General features: G+C 42.5%; 2 protein-coding genes across 8 annotated transcripts in view; one reads left to right on the top strand and one right to left on the bottom strand.

Annotated features, from left to right (window-relative positions):
• Positions 1–18,894, bottom strand: part of SCLT1 (sodium channel and clathrin linker 1) — a 133,225-nt gene extending 114,331 nt beyond the window's left edge. The window contains exons 1-5 of one of the 5 annotated variants that reach the window (XM_044301026.1): positions 18,788–18,813; positions 18,604–18,703; positions 10,678–10,724; positions 2,578–2,645; positions 1,386–1,441 (exon numbers count right to left, since the gene is read on the bottom strand). In XM_044301026.1, coding sequence (XP_044156961.1) covers positions 1,386–1,441; positions 2,578–2,645; positions 10,678–10,714 — 161 coding nt within the window. In that variant the 5' untranslated portion in view covers positions 10,715–10,724; positions 18,604–18,703; positions 18,788–18,813. Of the gene's footprint in view, positions 1–1,385; positions 1,442–2,577; positions 2,646–10,677; positions 10,725–16,752; positions 16,772–18,603; positions 18,704–18,787 lie in introns of those variants that run through there. The other 4 variants (XM_044301018.1, XM_044301042.1, XM_044301051.1 and 1 more) reach the window with 4 other exon arrangements.
• Positions 18,895–19,073: 179 nt separating this feature from the next.
• The window catches only part of LOC122943330 (UPF0462 protein C4orf33 homolog), a 158,558-nt gene continuing 157,296 nt past the window's right edge, over positions 19,074–20,335 (top strand). For 2 of the 3 annotated variants that reach the window (XM_044300991.1, XM_044301007.1), the window contains exon 1: positions 19,074–19,176. The gene's annotated coding sequence lies outside the window, so the exon portion shown is untranslated. The remainder of the gene's footprint in view (positions 19,177–20,335) is intronic. The other variant, XM_044300998.1, reaches the window with a different exon arrangement.

The following is a 20,335-nucleotide window of genomic DNA, read 5'->3' as shown; positions in this document are numbered from 1 at the left end:
CATATCTCTTCTCCATGGATGCATTATGTCTGTGATGGCTAACCTTTGGCACTACAACTCTCAAGATGCTTGGCTGTTTTCAGAACGCCACAGAAATGAATGGGGCATGCTGGGAGTCAAAGTTTCACCACAGCTGGAGTGCCGAAGGTTAGCCATCACTGCCATTATGTGGGGACACCAACACAATAATAAAAAATTTAATTCTGAAACAGCAATCAAAAGGGACATAGATGCCCGTGATGAGAACATAGTCCTACCACTTTAGAAATAACTAGTCAGACCACACATGGAATACTGTGTACAGTTCTGGGCTCCTGTGAACAAGGCAGACATAGCAGAGCTGGAGAGGGTCCAGAGGAGGGCAACTAAAGTAATAACTGGAATGGGGCAACTACAGTACCCTGAAAGATTAACAAAATTAGGGTTATTCACTTTAGGAAAAAAAAGACGACTGAGGGGAGATCTAATTAATATGTATAAATATATCAGGGGTCAGTACAGAGATCTCTCCCATCATCTATTTATCCCCAGGACTGTGACTGTGACAAGGGGACATCCTCTGCGTCTGGAGGAAAGAAGGTTTGTACACAAACATAGAAGAGGATTCTTTACGGTAAGAGCAGTGAGACTATGGAACTCTCTGCCTGAGGAGGTGGTGATGGTGAGTACAATAAAGGAATTCAAGAGGGGCCTGGATGTATTTCTGGAGTGTAATAATATTACAGGCTATAGCTACTAGAGAGGGGTCGTTGATCCAGGGAGTTATTCTGATTGGAGTCGGGAAGGAATTTTTTATTTTTGCCTTCCTCTGGATCAACTTGCGGGATAACAGGCCGAACTGGATGGACAAATGTCTTTTTTCGGCCTTATGTACTATGTTACTATGTACTATGTAGCAATGGGAAGCAGCTCATCCTGGCACATGTAAAGGACAGGACATGTAATACTGTACTGTTCTGCTACTAGACCATCAATCAGTGTATGCACTTCAGTAATACCAGTATTTTACTGGCATAATGTCTGTGCTGATTGGCGGCATCTTCCTATCATTGGCATGTACCGCAGATCATGGCATTGTATGTTGAATACGGTTTCAAGTTACAACGGTTCAGGATAGACGATGGTAAGCTGAAGATATTGTCACCTGAGGCCATGTATTTTGGAAAGTCCTTGACCAATACTGAACTGCTCATTTTGTCACTTGTTATGTATGGGCCCAAAGAATATCTGTAATTAAATGTTCATCTATAATTACAAGACCTTTCAATGGTTATGTACAGGAGAGTTTCCGGTCTTATAACACTTAATTTACTAGTGATAAATTCCAGTATTCTATAAAAACCATCACAGTGGTATAAGCAATAAAAATGGAGAATTCTGTTTACCTTTTCTCGGAAAGACTGGATGAGACGGTGTCATCATTCCTTAAATTTCCAGGAAACTAAAAAAAAATAAAAAAATATGATATAAAAGTTACTTTCTGTTAATTTATGCCAAGGTTGTGTATTTACAAGAAGAGGTACAAGAAGGGAACTACTGCTTGGGGTATTGTATAGAAGCCATTATACAGCGATTTCAAAAAGGTATTGCTGCGTCTACCAATATTGCTCTCATGAGAAAAGAAGAGTTATGGAATTATTATTGCATCGCTTTAATGAGCAAACTTATCCAAAACTCATATCATCTTCACCCCCAATCCCCCTGAAGTTTTTTTTTGGAGGGAATAATAAATAAAAAAAAATCCCTCACCTTGCCATTTGAATGCTGCTCCAGTTCCTGCTGCTCTCAACTACCTGGACCTGGCGCGGCAAGCTGGAAACACCAGTACACCCACTGACTGGAATGGAGGGCCTTTCCTAGCATTTCAGGAAAACCCCTTTAAACTGACAGCTAGTAGGACAACAATTGGCAGCTATGAATACAGCCAAATGTTTCCTATATTCTTCTTAGCCATATAAATGCTAATGTGTCCTCACCTCCCTAATGGAAGATGAAGTGGTGTGTAGTGCCTGCCAGAATATATAGCTTCTTTCTATGCATGCTGTAGTTTTTGTCCGCCCGCCTGCCCCTCGCCCCATCCCCATTATAGTGAATGGAGCCGGAGAGGAATTCCGTCTGCACACTTGGGCTAGCGTTAGTACGGATCCGGCAGGCTGGTCCCCTGCCGGAACAGCTTGCCAGACTCTCCTAGTGCAGGTGTGAAAGTAGCCTCTTTTTAACTCAGAAGCACCATATTTGATATTATAGAGAAGTACTGAGCAGGATAGATGTGCATAAAGTGCTTGGAGTGAGATATAAAACTTTCAGCTTGGAATTATGTACATCTCCCCAGTCTCACTCTGCTGCTGACTTTTAAGGGATGATCTAAACTGATCCTTCAGTGAGCAGGCTGTCCATCTTGGTTTCTCCAGACGGATTAATCACCGAATTTAAAGTACTTATTAGTTTGGGGTGGGGGGAGAAAAGTGCTGATAAAGGGAGAACAAGGCATTTTTCTCTGATATATCTGATCATGTTTCTTCTATTCACCTGCACTATAGATTTATGTAAAGTTGAACGTGACCTTGTAATTAATACCTGTAGTACCTTATGTTCGGAAAATACATTTTCTTCATACCGCTTTAATTTCTCTCTTAATTTTTGCACTAGAATAAAAAAAGAAATAATTTACAGAACTATGAAAAGAGAAGATATAAGCACAGTAGTTAAGATCAGATGTGTAGGTTAATTTAATCTATACTGTTACAGAACTTTACACAATTAGCAACTTTTAAGTCAGTTTCTTGGCAAAAATGAGTGTGCAATAAAGAAAGATAATGTATTATTAAGATGGCCAAACATGATTAGTCAAAAAGCAGGTCACCATTTTGGCATTATAGACAATATTATATTAGTATATTATCATGGGAGGATTCCACTGGATGATGTCCCCGTTTAGTGTGCCGTTGAGCTGTTTTGGAGCAGCATTTTGGTGACAGATGCTCTTCAAAGAACATCTGTCACCATTTTTATGTTATAATTAATGTTACATTGCATTATATTCTCATGGGAGGATTCATTTAAATATCTCTTACTGTGAATGTGAGGTTAAATGGCATATTATATATATATATATATATATATATATATATACATACATACATACATATACACTGCCCATAATTATTCATACCCCTGGAAAATTTTGACTTAAAGTTACTATTATTCAACCAGAAAGTAATTTTTTGACGGTAAATGACATACATCGTCTTATTATATTTTGGAAGACACCTATAAGAGGCATTATTGTGGGAAAAAAAACATTTCTCAGATTTTATTTACATTTGAGCAAAAAGTGTCCAGTGCAAAATTATTCATACCCTTCTCAATAATCAATAGAAAAGCCTGTATTGGCTATTACAGCAATCAAACTCTTCCTATAATTGCAGACCAGCTTTTTGCATGTCTCCACAGGTATTTTTGCCCATTCATCTTTAGCAATGAGCTCCAAATCTTTCAGGTTGGAGGGTCTTCCTGCCATGACCCTGATCTTTAGCTCCCTCCACAGATTCTCAATCGAATTCAAGTCTGGACTCTGGCTGGGCCACTCCAAACGTTAATGTTGTTGTCTGCTAACCATTTCTTCACCACTTTTGCTGTGTGTTTTGGGTCATTGTCATGCTGAAATGTCCACTGGTCCCCAAGGACAAGTTTCTCTGCAGACTGCCTGATGTTGTCGTTGAGAATCCTCATGTATTGCTCTTTTTTCATGGTGCTGTTTACTGTGAGGTTCCCTGGTCCATTGGCTGAAAAACACCCCCAAAGCATTAGGATCCCACCACCATGTTTTACAGTGGGTATGGTGTTCTTTGGGTTGAAGGCTTCTCCTTTTTTGCGCCAAATGAAGGAAACATCATTGTGACCAAACAATTACATTTTTGTTTCATCTGACCATAACACAGAAGACCAGAAGTCTTCTTCTTTGTCCAGATGAGCTTTTGCAAAGGCCAAGCAAGCTTTTGTATGCCTTATCTGGAGAAGTGGCGTCCTCCTTGGTCTGCATTGTGCAGTGTCTGTTGGATTGTGTGCCTTGAGACATTGCCACCAGCAGAGCCCAGATTCACCAGGATGGCCTTGGTGGTGATCCTTGGATTCTTTTTCACCTCTCTAACTCTAACTCAGGTGTCACTTTTGGCTTCCGACCACATCCTCCGAGATTTTCCACAGTGCGGAACATCTTGTATTTTTTGCTCAAATGTAAATAAAAGCTGAGAAATGTTTTTTCCCCACAATAATGCCTCTTGTACACCGTCTTATTATCTTTTGGGAGACACCTATGTAATTTCCCGTAATAAAATTACTTGCTGGTTGAATAAAAGTAACTTTAAGTCAAAATTTGCCAGAGATATGAATAATTATGGGCAGCACTGTATATATATATATATATACACACACACACATATATACATACACACATATAAAACACAAACAGGTAAATCTTCAAGGCAAAGATCAATATATAAATATTCAATGTGCCTGACCACACAATAATACAATAAAAAGACATAGGGGCGAGATTAGCTGCAGAAGGCCAGCATTAGCAATGGACGGGGAGCGTCGCGGAAGCAGTGCTCGGAAGGCATAAACCCGCCTCAGAGTGCTCTAATTCCTCATTAGCATATTTTTTCATGTTGCTTTTTGTGCCTAACTGGACCGCTGACATGAGAAAATAAAGTATGTTTTTTGTCTCCATCGTCAGCCCTACCAGGCTATATGCCTTGTAGGGTAGACTCGATCGGGGTGATAGAGCCTCTTTAAGAGCTCATTTGCATCCCTTCTTGCCATGCACTTATTAACCAGGTTGTCATTAACCTGTACAAACCATGGGTGAGATTTATCAAACTGGTGTAAAGTAAAAAAACTGTATTGCAAAATCATGGCAATTTGCAGTAACACCACGTAGAGGGGAGCTCAAGGAGTGAATGAAGAGAAGTTTATTCTCCCATAGATTCAGAAACAAACAGCTGAACAGAAGACAACGGATGAGACAAACCAAATGGTTCACACTAATGCACTACAACAACCCAAAAAACTGATAGAAACTCAGATGAAGAAGACACATAAAAAAAAAAAAAAAACACTTTGACCACAAAAACAGTCACTAGATCCTGAAGTTTAAGGCTAGGTCTACAGGACGATAATAAGTCGTGTGACACATACATAGGGCACAACTACACTGCAACATGTGTCACACAATATTTTGTCGCACCAATGTCGCATGACAATTTTTATAATGATAGTTTATGGTGTCGCACTGTGACATGCAACATGCTGCGACTGTCGCAGAAAAATCCAGTCGCAGCATGTCGCAGTGCAACACCATAGACACCATTGGTGCGACAAATGCCGTTGTGTAGACCTAGCCTAACAGTTCTATCCAGGGCTGCAGAAAAGGAGTCCGTTTTGGGTGGAGTCGGAGCAAATATACCGACCCCAACTCTGGCTTCAGATTAAAAAACCATTTAAAGCCCTGGTGTTCCCGTGATTTTACTACTATGCCATTACGAATTATTATCATACCTGACCGGGAGAGTGTGAAGAGGAGCCGGGAGTTTGGCGTATTGTAGGCATCTTTATTCATACAGTAAAATAGGTCAATATTAAACTGCCTAAGGCTGGGTTTCCACATTTAGGTTTTAGGATCATAAAGGGAAGAGGAAGTTTAAAGGAAAGACACTGAGAACCCGAATGTGTGCACCCAGCCTATAGAAGCCTCCTGTCCTCAGTACTAATGAGGGAATGTTTACAGAGATCTCACAAGTGACTTATTCACCCGAGGATTGCTGGAAGTGAAGCTCCTGACAACAGGCAGCAGGTGTGCAGGGTGACAGACAGACACTCATTAGCCATGCCCTAAATGGGCGCCTTAAAACGTCAGACACATTTATTGAGAAGCGGATTAATAGCAATGATAATAATGATAGGCCTTTATTAGCCCATTTATCAAATAAGCCATGAATGACACCAAAAACAAACAATCCCGTTCATGACGTGTGTGTCATGTATTGTGCAGTGGAAGGGGCTGCCTGCATGAGGGAAAACATCATGAGATAGAACAGGGGGCCCCTGAGAGCCTCCCTTTAAAGGGGTTGTATCACATCAGAAAATGGCCTTTATCATGTAGAGAAAGCTAATACAAGGCACTTACTAATGTATTGTGATTCTCCATATTGCCTCCTTTGCTGTTTTTTTTCATTGCATATACATGGCTGGTTTCCAGGGGTTATGGACACCGCTGTAGCGCAGACACAAGGTGCACTTCCGCGGTCTTGGTCACTAGAGAGGCCGGCACTTTTTTCTAAATGTGCAAGCACGACCACTGCTGCTGGATTGCAGGGTGGTCATAACCATGGAAACGAGCAGTGTATAATGTGATGGAAAAATGAATCAGCCAGCTAAGGAGGCAATATGGACAATCACAATACATTAGTAAGTGTCTTAACTTTCTCTACATGACGAATGCCATTTGCTGAAGGGAGACAACAACTTTCAAGGGGTATTCCAGTTTCCCTAGTTTATATAATAGGAAATTATACAATGCTCAAATATCCATGTATTTAGAATGTTGCTTAAATATCTTTCTTATATCAGGTTGTTGACCTGTACAGCCCATGGATCAGTCAGTCCTCTGTAATGGACTGAAATATGGCATCAGTCATGTGACATCTCACTGACAGTCAGTAAGCAACAGTGTTACATGACATATGTGCTGGGTCAGCACACATGACACTTCCATGGGATAAAACTAATGGTGGAAACCATCGTGGCCTTGCAACAACTACTTCACTGTATGTGGGCTTACATGGCTGCCTGTTTCAAGGTGAAATGTAAAATGGCCGTCTGTCTTTAGGTGATGTTGTCAGGTTGTTAAAGTTAACTGTAAAAATAAAATTTGTACTTCTACCCGACACTGACAGACATGAAATGATGCTGCATGTAGTAATGCTGTATATACAGTATACATATGTTCTGCATCTTAATACCCTACTATTCACCTGTTAGATATCTGGACAGTTCACTGAATGACACATGACTAACACCATCTTTAGTCCTATTCAGAACTCTGTGGCCGTACCATTTTGTTTCTTTTTAGAGAGAGGCTATTGTGTGAATATAATAAAGGTCTGCAATCAAAATTTTCAAATTTCTAATGCTTATTAGAAAATTGTATAACTGCCTACTCTCTAAACAATTAAACTGAATACCTCCTGAACAGTGGAGACAGCCAGAAGCAGAAGCCTCTGCCCACTGAGTAGTGACTATGTCGGCATATTTCATCTCAGCCCCTAGGGGACACCGAAAACAAAAGCAATGGGATTCCGGATGACACTAAAGACCTATCCTGAGGATAGGTCATCAATATCGAATGACTGGAAAACCCCTTTAAAGAATATGGTGCAATTCACACTGTTGTCTGTTTAGAGAAACTCTAAGCATACACTCTTCTTGTCCGTATTCTGTCTGAGATTCACTCATTCAAACTAGGTTCAGGGGGGAATGCGCAGGGCAAGGGCTTTCGCCTAGCAGTCCCTATGGAGAGCCCGGTATGTCACCGGATCTCCTAAAAAAGCATTTGCCCTGTGTGATTCAGAGCAGGGCAAAATGTAGGTATGTCAGGGTTCAGCTCTGAACCTGGACAATCCCTTTAAAAAAAAAATTATATATATATATATATATATATATATATATATACACACACACACACACACACACACACACACACATATATACATAGTACAGACCACAAGTTTGGACACACCTTCTCATTCAAAGAGTTGTCTTTATTTTCATGACTATGAAAACTGTAGATTCACACTGAAGGCATCAAAACTATGAATTAACACATGTGGAATTATATACATAACAAAATAGTGTGAAACAACTGAAAATATGTCATATTCTAGGTTCTTCAAAGTAGCCACCTTTTGCTTTGATTACTGCTTTGCACACTCTTGGCATTGTCTTGATGAACTTCAAGAGGTAGTCACCTGAAATGGGTTTCACTTCACAGGTGTGCCCTGTCAGGTTTAATAAGTGGGATTTCTTGCCTTATAAATGGGGTTGGGACCATCAGTTGCGTTGTGGAGAAGTCAGGTGGATACACAGCTGATAGACCTACTGAATAGACTGTTAGAATTTGTATTATGGCAAGAAAAAAGCAGCTAAGTAAAGAAAAACGAGGGGCCATCATTACTTAAGAAATGGAGGTCAGTCAGTCCAAAAAATTGGGAAAACTTTGAAAGTGTCCCCAAGTGCAGTCACAAAAACCATCAAGCGCTACAAAGAAACTGGCTCACATGCGGACTGCCCCAGGAAAGGAAGACTAAGAGTCACCTCTGCTGCGGAGGATAAGTTCATCCGAGTCACCAGCCTCAGAAATCGCAGGTTAACAGCAGCTCAGATTAGAGACCAGGTCAATGCCACACAGAGTTCTAGCAGCAGACACATCTCTAGAACAACTGTTAAGAGGAGACTGTGTGAATCAGGCCTTCATGGTAGAATATCTGCTAGGAAACCACTGCTAAGGACAGGCAACAAGCAGAAGAGACTTGTTTGGGCTAAAGAACACAAGGAATGGACATTAGACCAGTGGAAATCTGTGCTTTGGTCTGATGAGTCCAAATCTGAGATCTTTGGTTCCAACCATCGTGTCTTTGTGCGACGCAGAAAAGTTAAACGGATGGACTCTACATGCCTGGTTCCCACCGTGAAGCATGGAGGAGGAGGTGTGATGGTGTGGGGGTGCTTTGCTGGTGACACTGTTGGGGATTTATTAAAAATTGAAGACGTACTGAACCAACATGGCTACCACAGAATCTTGCAGCGGCATGCTATTCCATCCGGTTTGCGTTTAGTTGGACCATCATTTATTTTTCCACAGGACAATGACCCCAAACACAACTCCAGGCTGTGTAAGGGCTATTTGACCATGAAGGAGAGTGATGGGGTGCTGCACCAGATGACCTGGCCTCCACAGTCACCGGACCTGAACCCAATCGAGATGGTTTGGGGTGAGCTGGACCGCAGAGTGAAGGCAAAAGGGCCAACAAGTGCTAAGCATCTCTGGGAACACCTTCAAGACTGTTGGAAGACCATTTCAGTTGACTACCTCTTGAAGCTCATCAATAGAATGCCAAGAGTGTGCAAAGCAGTAATCAAAGCAAAAGGTGGCTACTTTGAAGAACCTAGAATATGACATATTTTCAGTTGTTTCACACTTTTTTGTTATGTATATAATTCCACATGTGTTAATTCATAGTTTTGATGCCTTCGGTGTGAATCTACAATTTTCATAGTCATGAAAATAAAGAAAACTCTTTGAATGAGAAGGTGTGTCCAAACTTTTGGTCTGTACTGTATATAAAAAATAAAAAAGAAACTTTACAGTCGTTCTTCATTTAAAACTGCCCATTATTTTGTTTCTACAGCTCCTATATAGATCGATGTGTCTCCATGGTCACAGACAACAAACCCTGCACAGTCTGATCTTCAGTCATACTCCTATGTATCTCTTCCCAAATTTATGTTAACGTACATTGAGTGGACTAGGGGGCTAAGAAGAAGATGGGGGACATATGGAAAATGATATGGCTGCAGGACTACACAGAGTTTGTTTGTGGTCTGTTGACATGGAGATGCAGAAGTCTGCATAGGACAGGGGTCAGCAACCTTCAGCACTCCAACTGTTGTGAAACTACAATTCCCAGCATGCTCCATTCATTTCTATGAGAGTTCTTAGAAGATCAGAGGAAGCAAGCATGCTGGGAGTTGTAGTTTCAAAACAGCTGGAGTGCTATCCGCATATTTTGAGGCCCCATTGAAGTGAATGGGTCCACATCAGAGCCGCCAAAACTGTAGCTCGGATGCGGACCAAAACAACGGCCATGTGCATGAGGCCTTAAGGGTATGTTCACACTGAATTTTTTTGCTGCAGTTTTCAGCACATGCCAATATCCACAACAGGCACGGGGGTTCTCCAGGCATTTTCATCAAATCAGTACTTGGCAATAACATATGGAAGGAAGATCTTTTACATAGTACTTGCTCGTGCCAGCTTCTCTGCTGTGGGCTCTTCCGCCGGTGTCCATAACCGGTCGGGACAGGCGGAAGGGCCAGCAGCTCAGTGTGGATGGCGGCATCAGTGGAGCTAGGGACAAAGTACTATATAAAAGAACTTCCTTCTACAGGTTATTGCTAAATACTAATTTGATAAAATGCATGGAAAATTAATTTAACTGCCCATTGATTATACTGGGAATCCACTCCATAGTTCATAAGGTGCAAATTTTTCTGGGCGTGGATTTGCAATCCATTTAATGGGCGAAAAAAAAAAAAATAATACATATAAAAAAATAATAGAACGAGCAAGCATTCTCGGTGTGGTTCCTGCAAGGAAATAATGAATAATGACTGCTTATGGACTGAATGGGGCCAAACCCCAGGCAGATCCACAGCATATAAACTGGACATCCACAGCAAAAATCGGAGGTTCAGCCTCGGATTCCGCTGCAAAATGAACATGTCCTAAAAGTTTTATAACAAAGACATAGAAATCCGTTCAGATTTGCACCCGGCTATGAATCCCCCCTTCCCCCCTCCCAAGTGAATATTACAAAGTCTTAATAGTCAGTTACTCACCTTGTTCTCGAAGGAACTCCGTTTCTACACTTGCCATTTCGCCGCTCCTAAAACACAAAGCAGTTCCGATATAATTGCCATCTAAATAATTCAGAAATGACATGTGCAAAAATAAAATACTTGGCTGAGAATAATGACGGTTCATTACACAAATGACGACCCAAACAATTGGATCGATTAGGAACATAACGAGTAAAACAGATTTCCAATATTAGGCCAACTGAAAACACACTATACAATAAAAACCATTACCGTCTTGTCGGAGGAATTGCTGCAGCTCAAGGCAATATAATAACCGCCTCCAACAATCTCTAATTATAGCCTAGACCAAGTTCCCCCATCCGCTAATGTCCTCTATTTACTGCGCATTTCCATGACATTTGTTTTTTTACAGGGCTACAATTAAGAAAAAATAACCACGCATGGAGACACACAATCCGCTCTCCTCTATATCATACGTCATCAATGCACGCTGTGGGTGGTCCGCAACACCACCAGCATTTAGGGTCATGGTCTCCTGCATTATCTGTATGAAGAAAGCTTATATAGATAACCCAGGTGGGAGATCCCCCCCATCGGTGACCAAATAAATGCCTCTGGTCCAGAGCTACAGGCATTCTGGTCCACAAGAAAATGGCTGCCGTTCACTAACTGGAAGTAAGTGACCCACTTTTCTCACTTAAATGGCTTTAAGAATATAAAAAATACCGGTAATTACGGTACCCAATTCCAGAAATTGAAGGGTTGTCCAAGATAATTAAAACACGCCATCAGTGAAGACAGTGATTGGCGTATAAGCGGCATGTCCCCCCTGCAGTTTGTAAGCGGGCAGGAGGACCAGTGCCACAGAGAACAGCAACAGATCTTTTTATTTTAGGCTACTGCAGGGTTTGTCCGACATTTTGGACAACCCTATTAAGGGGGTCAAAATGTATTTTTTTTTTATAGCTCAGCTTCCCCCAGACATGTTTCAACCCTGTGCTATTATCTTCTCCCACACTCAGGGTCACAATAACGCCTGTACAAGCGTCGGACTCTTTTACTCTCTAACAAAAGTCTAAGGTGTACCAATACGACTTCGACTTTTCCCCTACATTCAGCAGCACAGGGAACGGCACAGGTAGCACAGCGATGCTGCCTGTGCCTGAAATAACCAATAGCAAAGCGCCATGCAGTAAGGAACTTTGCTATTGGTTAGTCTGGGCAGGCGCCAAAGTGATACAGCGCCCTGCTGCAGGGGAAGCCAGCGGGGGAGAGCAGGGGCAGCGCTGCACCGGCAAACATGGCGTGGAGCTGAAGAGGAATGGAGTCCGGACATCCAGTCTGACCTGCACCACAAGGTGACAGTGCAGCCATGTATCCATATGTGGAATGTATGTAGTGCAGTGTGTGATCTACACACTGCACCACACACATCACACACTGCACCACACATCACACTGATCACGATCACACACATCACATATCTTACACTGCACTACATACATCACACATATCTCACACTGCACCACTACATACATCACACACACATCACACATATCTCACACTGCACCACTACATACATCACACACACACATCACACACTGCCCTACATACATCACACATCTCACACAGCACTACATACATCACACACATCACACACTGACTGGACTTTATCACTTTGGCATAATTGCTTCACGTTATTTAGACCAGTAAGGCCCCTTTCACACGTGAACGCACTGCACCTGCACTGAATCCAGACCTATTCATTTCTATGGGGCTGTTCACACGAGCGGTGATTTTCACGCATCGCTGGCCCCATAGAAGTGAATGGGGCCGCGTGAAAATCGCAAGCATCCGCAAGCAAGTGCGTATGCGGTGCAATTTTCACGCACGGTTGCTAGGAGACGATCGGGATGGGGACCCGATCTTTATTATTTTCCCTTATAACATGGTTATAAGGGAAAATAATAGCATACTTAATACAGAATGCTTAGTACAATAGGGCTGGAGGGGTTAAAAAAAAATATATATTTAACTCACCTCATTCACTTGTTCGCGCAGCCCGGCTTCTCTTCTGTCTTCATCTTTGCTGTGGTGACGTCACTGCGCTCATCACATGGTCCGTCACATGATCCATCACAATGGTGATGGACCATGTGATGAGCGCAGTGACGTCATCACAGATCTTTTACCCAGGTCCTGAAGAAAGAAGACAGAATAGAAGCCGGGCTGCGCGAACAAGTGGATTAAGGGGAGTTACATTTATTTATTTTTTAACCCCTCCAGCCCTATTTTACTATGCATTCTGTATTAAGAATGCTATTATTTTTCCTTATAACCATGTTATAAGGGAAAATAATACAATCTACACAACCCCGATCCCAAACCAGAAGTTCGGGTTTGGGTACCAAACATGGCGATTTTTCTCAGGCGAGTGCAAAACGCATTACAATGTTTTGCACTCGTGCGGAAAAATCGCGCATTTTCCCGCAACGCACCCACACCTTATCCGGGCCAAAAATATGACGCCCGTGTGAAAGAGGCCTAACCCTGGGTTCAGACCTGAGCGTTCTGAAACGAGCGCTCTGTATGCGCGATTGTACGGGCGTTTACAATCGTGCATACAGAGACAGGCGTGCACACATTGTCGCGCGTTCCCGAATATCTATGTGCGGGAACGCGCGACAAACGCCCCAAAAAAAAGCGTCGGGCGTCGGGCGTTTTACAGCGCGATCGTACGTGCTGTAAAACGCCCAGGTGAGAACCATTCCCCTAGGGAATCATTGGTTCTTGCCTGTTGTGCGTTTTACAGCGCGTAGGAACGCGCTGTAAAACGCTCAGGTCTGAACCCAGGGTAATGGTTTCCTGCATACCCACCTCTTAGGCCCCATTCACACCACCACTATTTATTTCTGTTGTTCTGCTCCGTAAGATAAGCAGAACAATGAAAATAATGGTAGTGTTGGATTTTTGTCATATGTTTAACGTATACAAAAAACCTATATGTAACGGACACCTCAGACAGAGGCCATACTGTGGAATTCATCAGCAAACATCATAGAGTTCCATTGTAAAAAAAAAAAAAACATATATGCTAATATATAATTATTTTTTTTTTTCAGGATGGGAAATCGTAGTGTACCACATCTTCCCATCCTGCAAAGTGCAGAAATTTTTCCTATCGATTATGAAGCAAACTATATAGTTTTCATATAGAGCAAAATCATTTTAATAGAAAAAAAGTAGCTTTTTTTAGCGCAAAGAAATAGGCTAAATTCACATCTGTGTTGCTTTTTCCATCAGAAGAAGGGGAGAAAATGGATCTAATAGGGATTAAATAATGGATACAAATAAAACACCTTCCATTTCTGCCCGTCATTCATTGACTTCAAAGTTAAAAACCCAGAGAGCTCCTTCTTTTCAGTCATTTTCCCATGTTCTTGGACAGAATATAACGTCCTGCAGACAGAACACATGACGGAACGGAGGCAGAGGCTAATGGATGCTAATGTTACACCACGGAAATCAATGGGGAGAAGAGCGGACAGAAAACATTAGCCCCGCCGTGAACCTAGCCTAATGCTTAGGAATACTCGCCAGCGATCTACTAGCCCATGCTCTGGTATAGCCTTGATAACCCTATAGCACTATGCCATTGTGTCGTGGGGTGCCAAGGAGCCCAGAGCGAGCTTGTCACTATTAGGGCTCATGCACACGACAGTATGGCTTTTTCAGTGTTTTGCAGTCCGTTTTTTACGGATCCGTTGTTTTTCAGTATGCCATATACAGTATACAGGAATTACATAGAAAAAATTGGGCTGGGCATAACATTTTCAATAGATGGTTCAGCAAAAACGGAACGGATACGGAAGCATTTCCATATGTGTTCCATTTTTTTTTTTCGGACGCATTAGCTTGAATGGAGCCAAGCACCGTGATTTGCGGACAAGAATAGGACATGTTCCATCATTTCACGGTACGGAAATACTGAAACGGAATGCACACGGAGACACTTCAGTCTTTTTTGCTGAACCATTGAAATGGATGGTTCAGTATATGTACCGCATACTGAACTAAAAAAACGGCCAGTATACTGAACGCAAAATACTGCCGCGTGCATGAGCCCTTAACACTATTGGCGTTTTCTCAGTAGCTGTGGCAGGAGCCCATCCTAACAATAAGCCATTAATAACAACTTTTATCTATGATATTTTTTTTCTTTTTTTAAATGTTACGTTAAGGGTACTTTCACACTTGCGTTTTTCTTTTCCGGTGCTGAGTCCTAGGGGCTCAAATCCGGAAAAGAACTGATCAGGCATATCCCCATGCAGTTCAGCAATCCATTCAGGATGCATCAGGATGTCTTCAGTTCAGTTTTTTTGACTGATCAGGCAAAAGATAAAACCGCAGCATGCTACGGTTTTATCTCTGGCGAAAAAGACTCAAGACTTGCCTGAATGCTGTATTTTTTTTTTTTTTTTTTTTTTAGAGAGAAGAGAACCTGTCGAGATTCGGTTCCAAAGTGGCTCCAATTGTCCTGCAAATTGGTATATAACACCCTCTAGTCTCCTAGGAAAACATGTTATTTCTGTTAATTAATGGAAGCAATTCATTAGCACCGGAGGACCAGGAATCGGTGAGGGCTCTGTACTCACTGCTTCCTGGTCCTCAGCTGTCTGCTGTGCAGTGGCTGCGCACAGCGTGAGGGCGCTCTGCTCGCCAGTTCACAGCACAGCCGACAGCAGGAGGATGAGGATCGCGCTGGAAGAGAGGAGCGGCGGCGTCCAGGAGCAGGAGAGGTAAGTGGTTTATTTATTTTGTGATCTAAGGCTGGGGGCTGCTGAACAATGGCTGGGGGCTGCTTACATATATGGAACATACCTCTCTGTACTCGTCTATAGGACACGTCTGACTTGTGAACATACACCTCTGTACACGTCTGACTTGTGAACATACACCTCTGTACACGTCTGACTTGTGAACATACAGTACAGACCAAAAGTTTGGACACACCTTCTCATTCAAAGAGTTTTCTTTATTTTCATGACTATGAAGGTATCAAAACTATGAATTAACACATGTGGAATTATATACATAACAAAAAAGTGTGAAACAACTGAAAATATGTCATATTCTAGGTTCTTCAAAGTAGCCACCTTTTGCTTTGTGTACTGCTTTGCACACTCTTGGCATTCTCTTGATGAGCTTCAAGAGGTAGTCACCTGAAATGGTCTTCCAACAGTCTTGAAGGAGTTCCCAGAGATGCTTAGCACTTGTTGGCCCTTTTGACTTCACTCTGCGGTCCAGCTCACCCCAAACCATCTCGATTGGTCAGGTCCGGCGACTGTGGAGGCCAGGTCATCTGGCGCAGCACCCTATCAGTCTCCTTCATGGTCAAATAGCCCTTACTTTCAAAGTTTTCCCAATATTTCGGACTGACTGACCTTCATTTCTTAAAGTAATGATGGCCACTCGCTTTTCTTTACTTAGAATTTGTATTTTGGCAAGAAAAAAAAAAATCAGCCAACAGTCTATTCAGTAGGACTATCAGCTGTGTATCCACCTGACTTCTCCACAACTGATGGTCCCAACCCCATTTATAAGGCAATAAATCCCACTTATTAAACCTGACAGGGCACACCTGTGAAGTGAAAACCATTTCAGGTGACTACCTCTTGAAGCTCATCAAGAGAATGCCAAGAGTGTGCAAAGCAGTAATCAAAGCAAAAGGTGGCTACTTTGAAGAACCTAGAATATGACATATTTTCAGTTGTTTCACACTTTTTTGTTATGTATATAATTCCACATGTGTTAATTCATAGTTTTGATGCCTTCAGTGTGAATCTACAATTTTCATAGTCATGAAAATAAAGAAAACTCTTTGAATGAGAAGGTGTGTCCAAACTTTTGGTCTGTACCTCTCTGTACACGTCTATAGGACACATCTGACTGTGAACATACCTCTCTGTACACGTCTATAGGATACATCTGACTTGTGAACATACCTCTCTGTACACGTCTATAGGACACATCTGACTTGTGAACATACCTCTCTGTACATGTCTATAGGACACATCTGACTTGTGAACATACCTCTCTGTAGACGTCTATAGGACACATCTGACTTGTGAACACACCTCTCTGTACACGTCTATAGGATACATCTGACTTGTGGACACACATCTCTGTACACGTCTATAGGACACATCTGACTGTGAACATACCTCTCTGTACACGTCTATAGGATACATCTGACTTGTGAACATACCTCTCTGTACACGTCTATAGGACACATCTGACTTGTGAACATACCTCTCTGTACATGTCTATAGGACACATCTGACTTGTGAACATACCTCTCTGTAGACGTCTATAGGACACATCTGACTTGTGAACACACCTCTCTGTACACGTCTATAGGACACATCTGACTTGTGAACATACCTCTCTGTACACGTCTATAGGATACATCTGACTTGTGGACACACATCTCTGTACACGTCTATAGGACACATCTGACTTGTGAACATACCTCTCTGTACACGTCTATAGGAGCATATATGTGACGTGTGAACATACCTCTCTGTACACGTCTATAGGACACATCTGACTTGTGAACATACCTCTGTACACGTCTATTGGACACATCTGACTTGTGAACATACACCTCTGTACACGTCTATTGGACACATCTGACTTGTGAACATACATCTCTCTGTACACATCTATAGGAGCATATATGTGACTTGTGAACATACCTCTCTGTACACGTCTATTGGACACATCTGACTTGTGAACATACCTCTCTGTACACGTCTATTGGACACATCTGACTTGTGAACATACCTCTCTGTACACGTCTATAGGATACATCTGACTTGTGAACATACCTCTCTGTACACGTCTATAGGATACATCTGACTTGTGAACATACCTCTCTGTACACGTCTATAGGATACATCTGACTTGTGAACATACCTCTCTGTACATGTCTATAGGACACATCTGACTTGTGAACATACCTCTCTGTACATGTCTATAGGACACATCTGACTTGTGAACATACCTCTCTGTAGACGTCTATAGGACACATCTGACTTGTGAACATACCTCTCTGTAGACGTCTATAGGACACATCTGACTTGTGAACATACCTCTCTGTACACGTCTATAGGACACATCTGACTGTGAACATACCTCTCTGTACACGTCTATAGGACACATCTGACTGTGAACATACCTCTCTGTACACGTCTATAGGACACATCTGACTTGTGAACATACCTCTGTACACGTCTATAGGACACATCTGACTTGTGAACATACCTCTCTGTACACGTCTATAGGACACATCTGACTTGTGAACATACCTCTCTGTACATGTCTATAGGACACATCTGACTTGTGAACATACCTCTCTGTACACGTCTATAGGACACATCTGACTTGTGAACATACCTCTCTGTAGACGTCTATAGGACACATCTGACTTGTGAACATACCTCTCTGTACATGTCTATAGGACACATCTGACTTGTGAACATACCTCTCTGTACATGTCTATAGGACACATCTGACTTGTGAACATACCTCTCTGTACACGTCTATAGGACACATCTGACTTGTGAACATACATCTCTCTGTACACATCTATAGGAGCATATATATGACTTGTGAACATACCTCTCTGTACACGTCTATAGGACACATCTGACTGTGAACATACCTCTCTGTACACGTCTATAGGACACATCTGACTGTGAACATACCTCTCTGTACACGTCTATAGGACACATCTGACTTGTGAACATACCTCTCTGTACATGTCTATAGGACACATCTGACTTGTGAACATACCTCTCTGTAGACGTCTATAGGACACATCTGACTGTGAACATACCTCTCTGTACATGTCTATAGGACACATCTGACTTGTGAACATACCTCTCTGTAGACGTCTATAGGACACATCTGACTTGTGAACACACCTCTCTGTACACGTCTATAGGATACATCTGACTTGTGGACACATTTCTGTACACATCTATAGGAGAGGACACGTCTGACTTGTGAACACACACCTCTGTACACGTCTATAGGAGCATATATATATGACTTGTGAACATACCTCGCACTTACAGTCCGTGTCAGCAGTCTGCTCTATCAAATAACCGTATAACTGAAGCACTGGAAACCGGAAGAACTCAGCTCCTTGGTAACCATACGCTTCTCCACATCAGCAGCCAATCAAACATATCGTTTTGAAATAACCAATCACAGCGCGCTTCCTCTGTTGTCACCTCTGTCGTTCCTGAGAGAAGCGTTATGATTGGCTGCTACTGGCGGCTGTGGCCCGACCCATTTACAGGACTGGGGTGGCGCTGTCTGCTCACGTGACATAGGACTAGACGTTTGCGGTAGTGCGTGCGGCTTGTAGTTGTCTGTCCTGGTGAATAGGAAGTGGGCTGTTCACTGTCTCATTGAAACTCATGACAGGAACTGCTCCAGCTTCGTGAGGTAGGGCTGGGGAGCAATAAAGTCTGTATTGGGGGTGGACAGGTACCTGTGTTTCACTCCAGAGACTCACAGCAATGAATAGTCCTGCAGTGTAAGGCAACATGCACACGACCGTATGTGTTTTGCTGTCCCCCAAAGAAACCGTATGCCATCCGTTTTTTTTTGCGGATCCATTGTAAAAATGGCTAAGGTCTCATGCACACGACCGGTGTGTACATCCGTCGCCGTTGTGCCGTTTTCCGTTTTTTTTCGCTGACCCATTGACTTTCAATGGGTCCGTGGAAAAATCGGAAAATGCACCGTTTGGCAGCCGCATCCGTGATCCGTGTTTCCTGGCCGTGAAAAAAATATGACCTGTCCTATTTTTTTCACGGCCAACGGTTCACGGACCCATTCAAGTCAATGGGTCCGGGAACAATCACGGATGCACACAAGATTGTCATCCGCGTCGGTGATCCGTGTCCGTTTTTTCCTATCATTTCAATGGCAAACTTGACTTAGATTTTTTTTTCATTTTTTATGTCCGTGGATCCTTCAAAAAACAATGAAGACCCACGGACGAAAAAACATTTACGGACCTCCCAAAAAAACGGTCGTGTGCATGAGGCCTAAAACGGACAAGAATAGAAAATGTTTTTTTTTTTTTTTTGCGGCGCTACGGAATGGACATACTGATGTGTGCAGTCCGCATTTTTTGCGGACCCATTAAAATGAATGGGTCCGCTTCCTATCCGCAAAAAAAGCAGACACGGAAACAAACAACGTTCGTGTGCACGTAGCCCATTGTCCGTGCAGCCGAGGAGTGCGGGTCACACCGTGTAGGGCTGTGTACATCATCCATTGGACCACAGGGATTTCTGATTTCGTGGTGGTCAACTATATATTGGTAAGGCCCTATGCACAATACCATATTTTCAGTCCGCATCTTTTGTGTATGAGATCGGGTCCATTCGTTACGTGTTCTGCCGCATCCGTATATCTGTTCCGCGACCCAACGTCCTATTTTTGTCCATTTCATTCGGCACAGCGTGCTCAGCTATACTGGCCGGGGTTGTCGGACCAGTTAATATTTTTTGAATAAAAGGCTCAAAATTAGTAATAGTCACTTATTACCTCACCGCTCCTGTTCGGACCCTTCCCAGATCCCCTTCTAGTCCCT

This window comes from Bufo gargarizans, chromosome 1 (assembly GCF_014858855.1).
Source record: "Bufo gargarizans isolate SCDJY-AF-19 chromosome 1, ASM1485885v1, whole genome shotgun sequence".
NCBI classification, from domain to species: domain Eukaryota; kingdom Metazoa; phylum Chordata; class Amphibia; order Anura; family Bufonidae; genus Bufo; species Bufo gargarizans.
The sequence above is the reverse complement of the archived record's forward strand: the minus strand, read 5'-3'. Positions and strand labels throughout refer to the sequence as shown.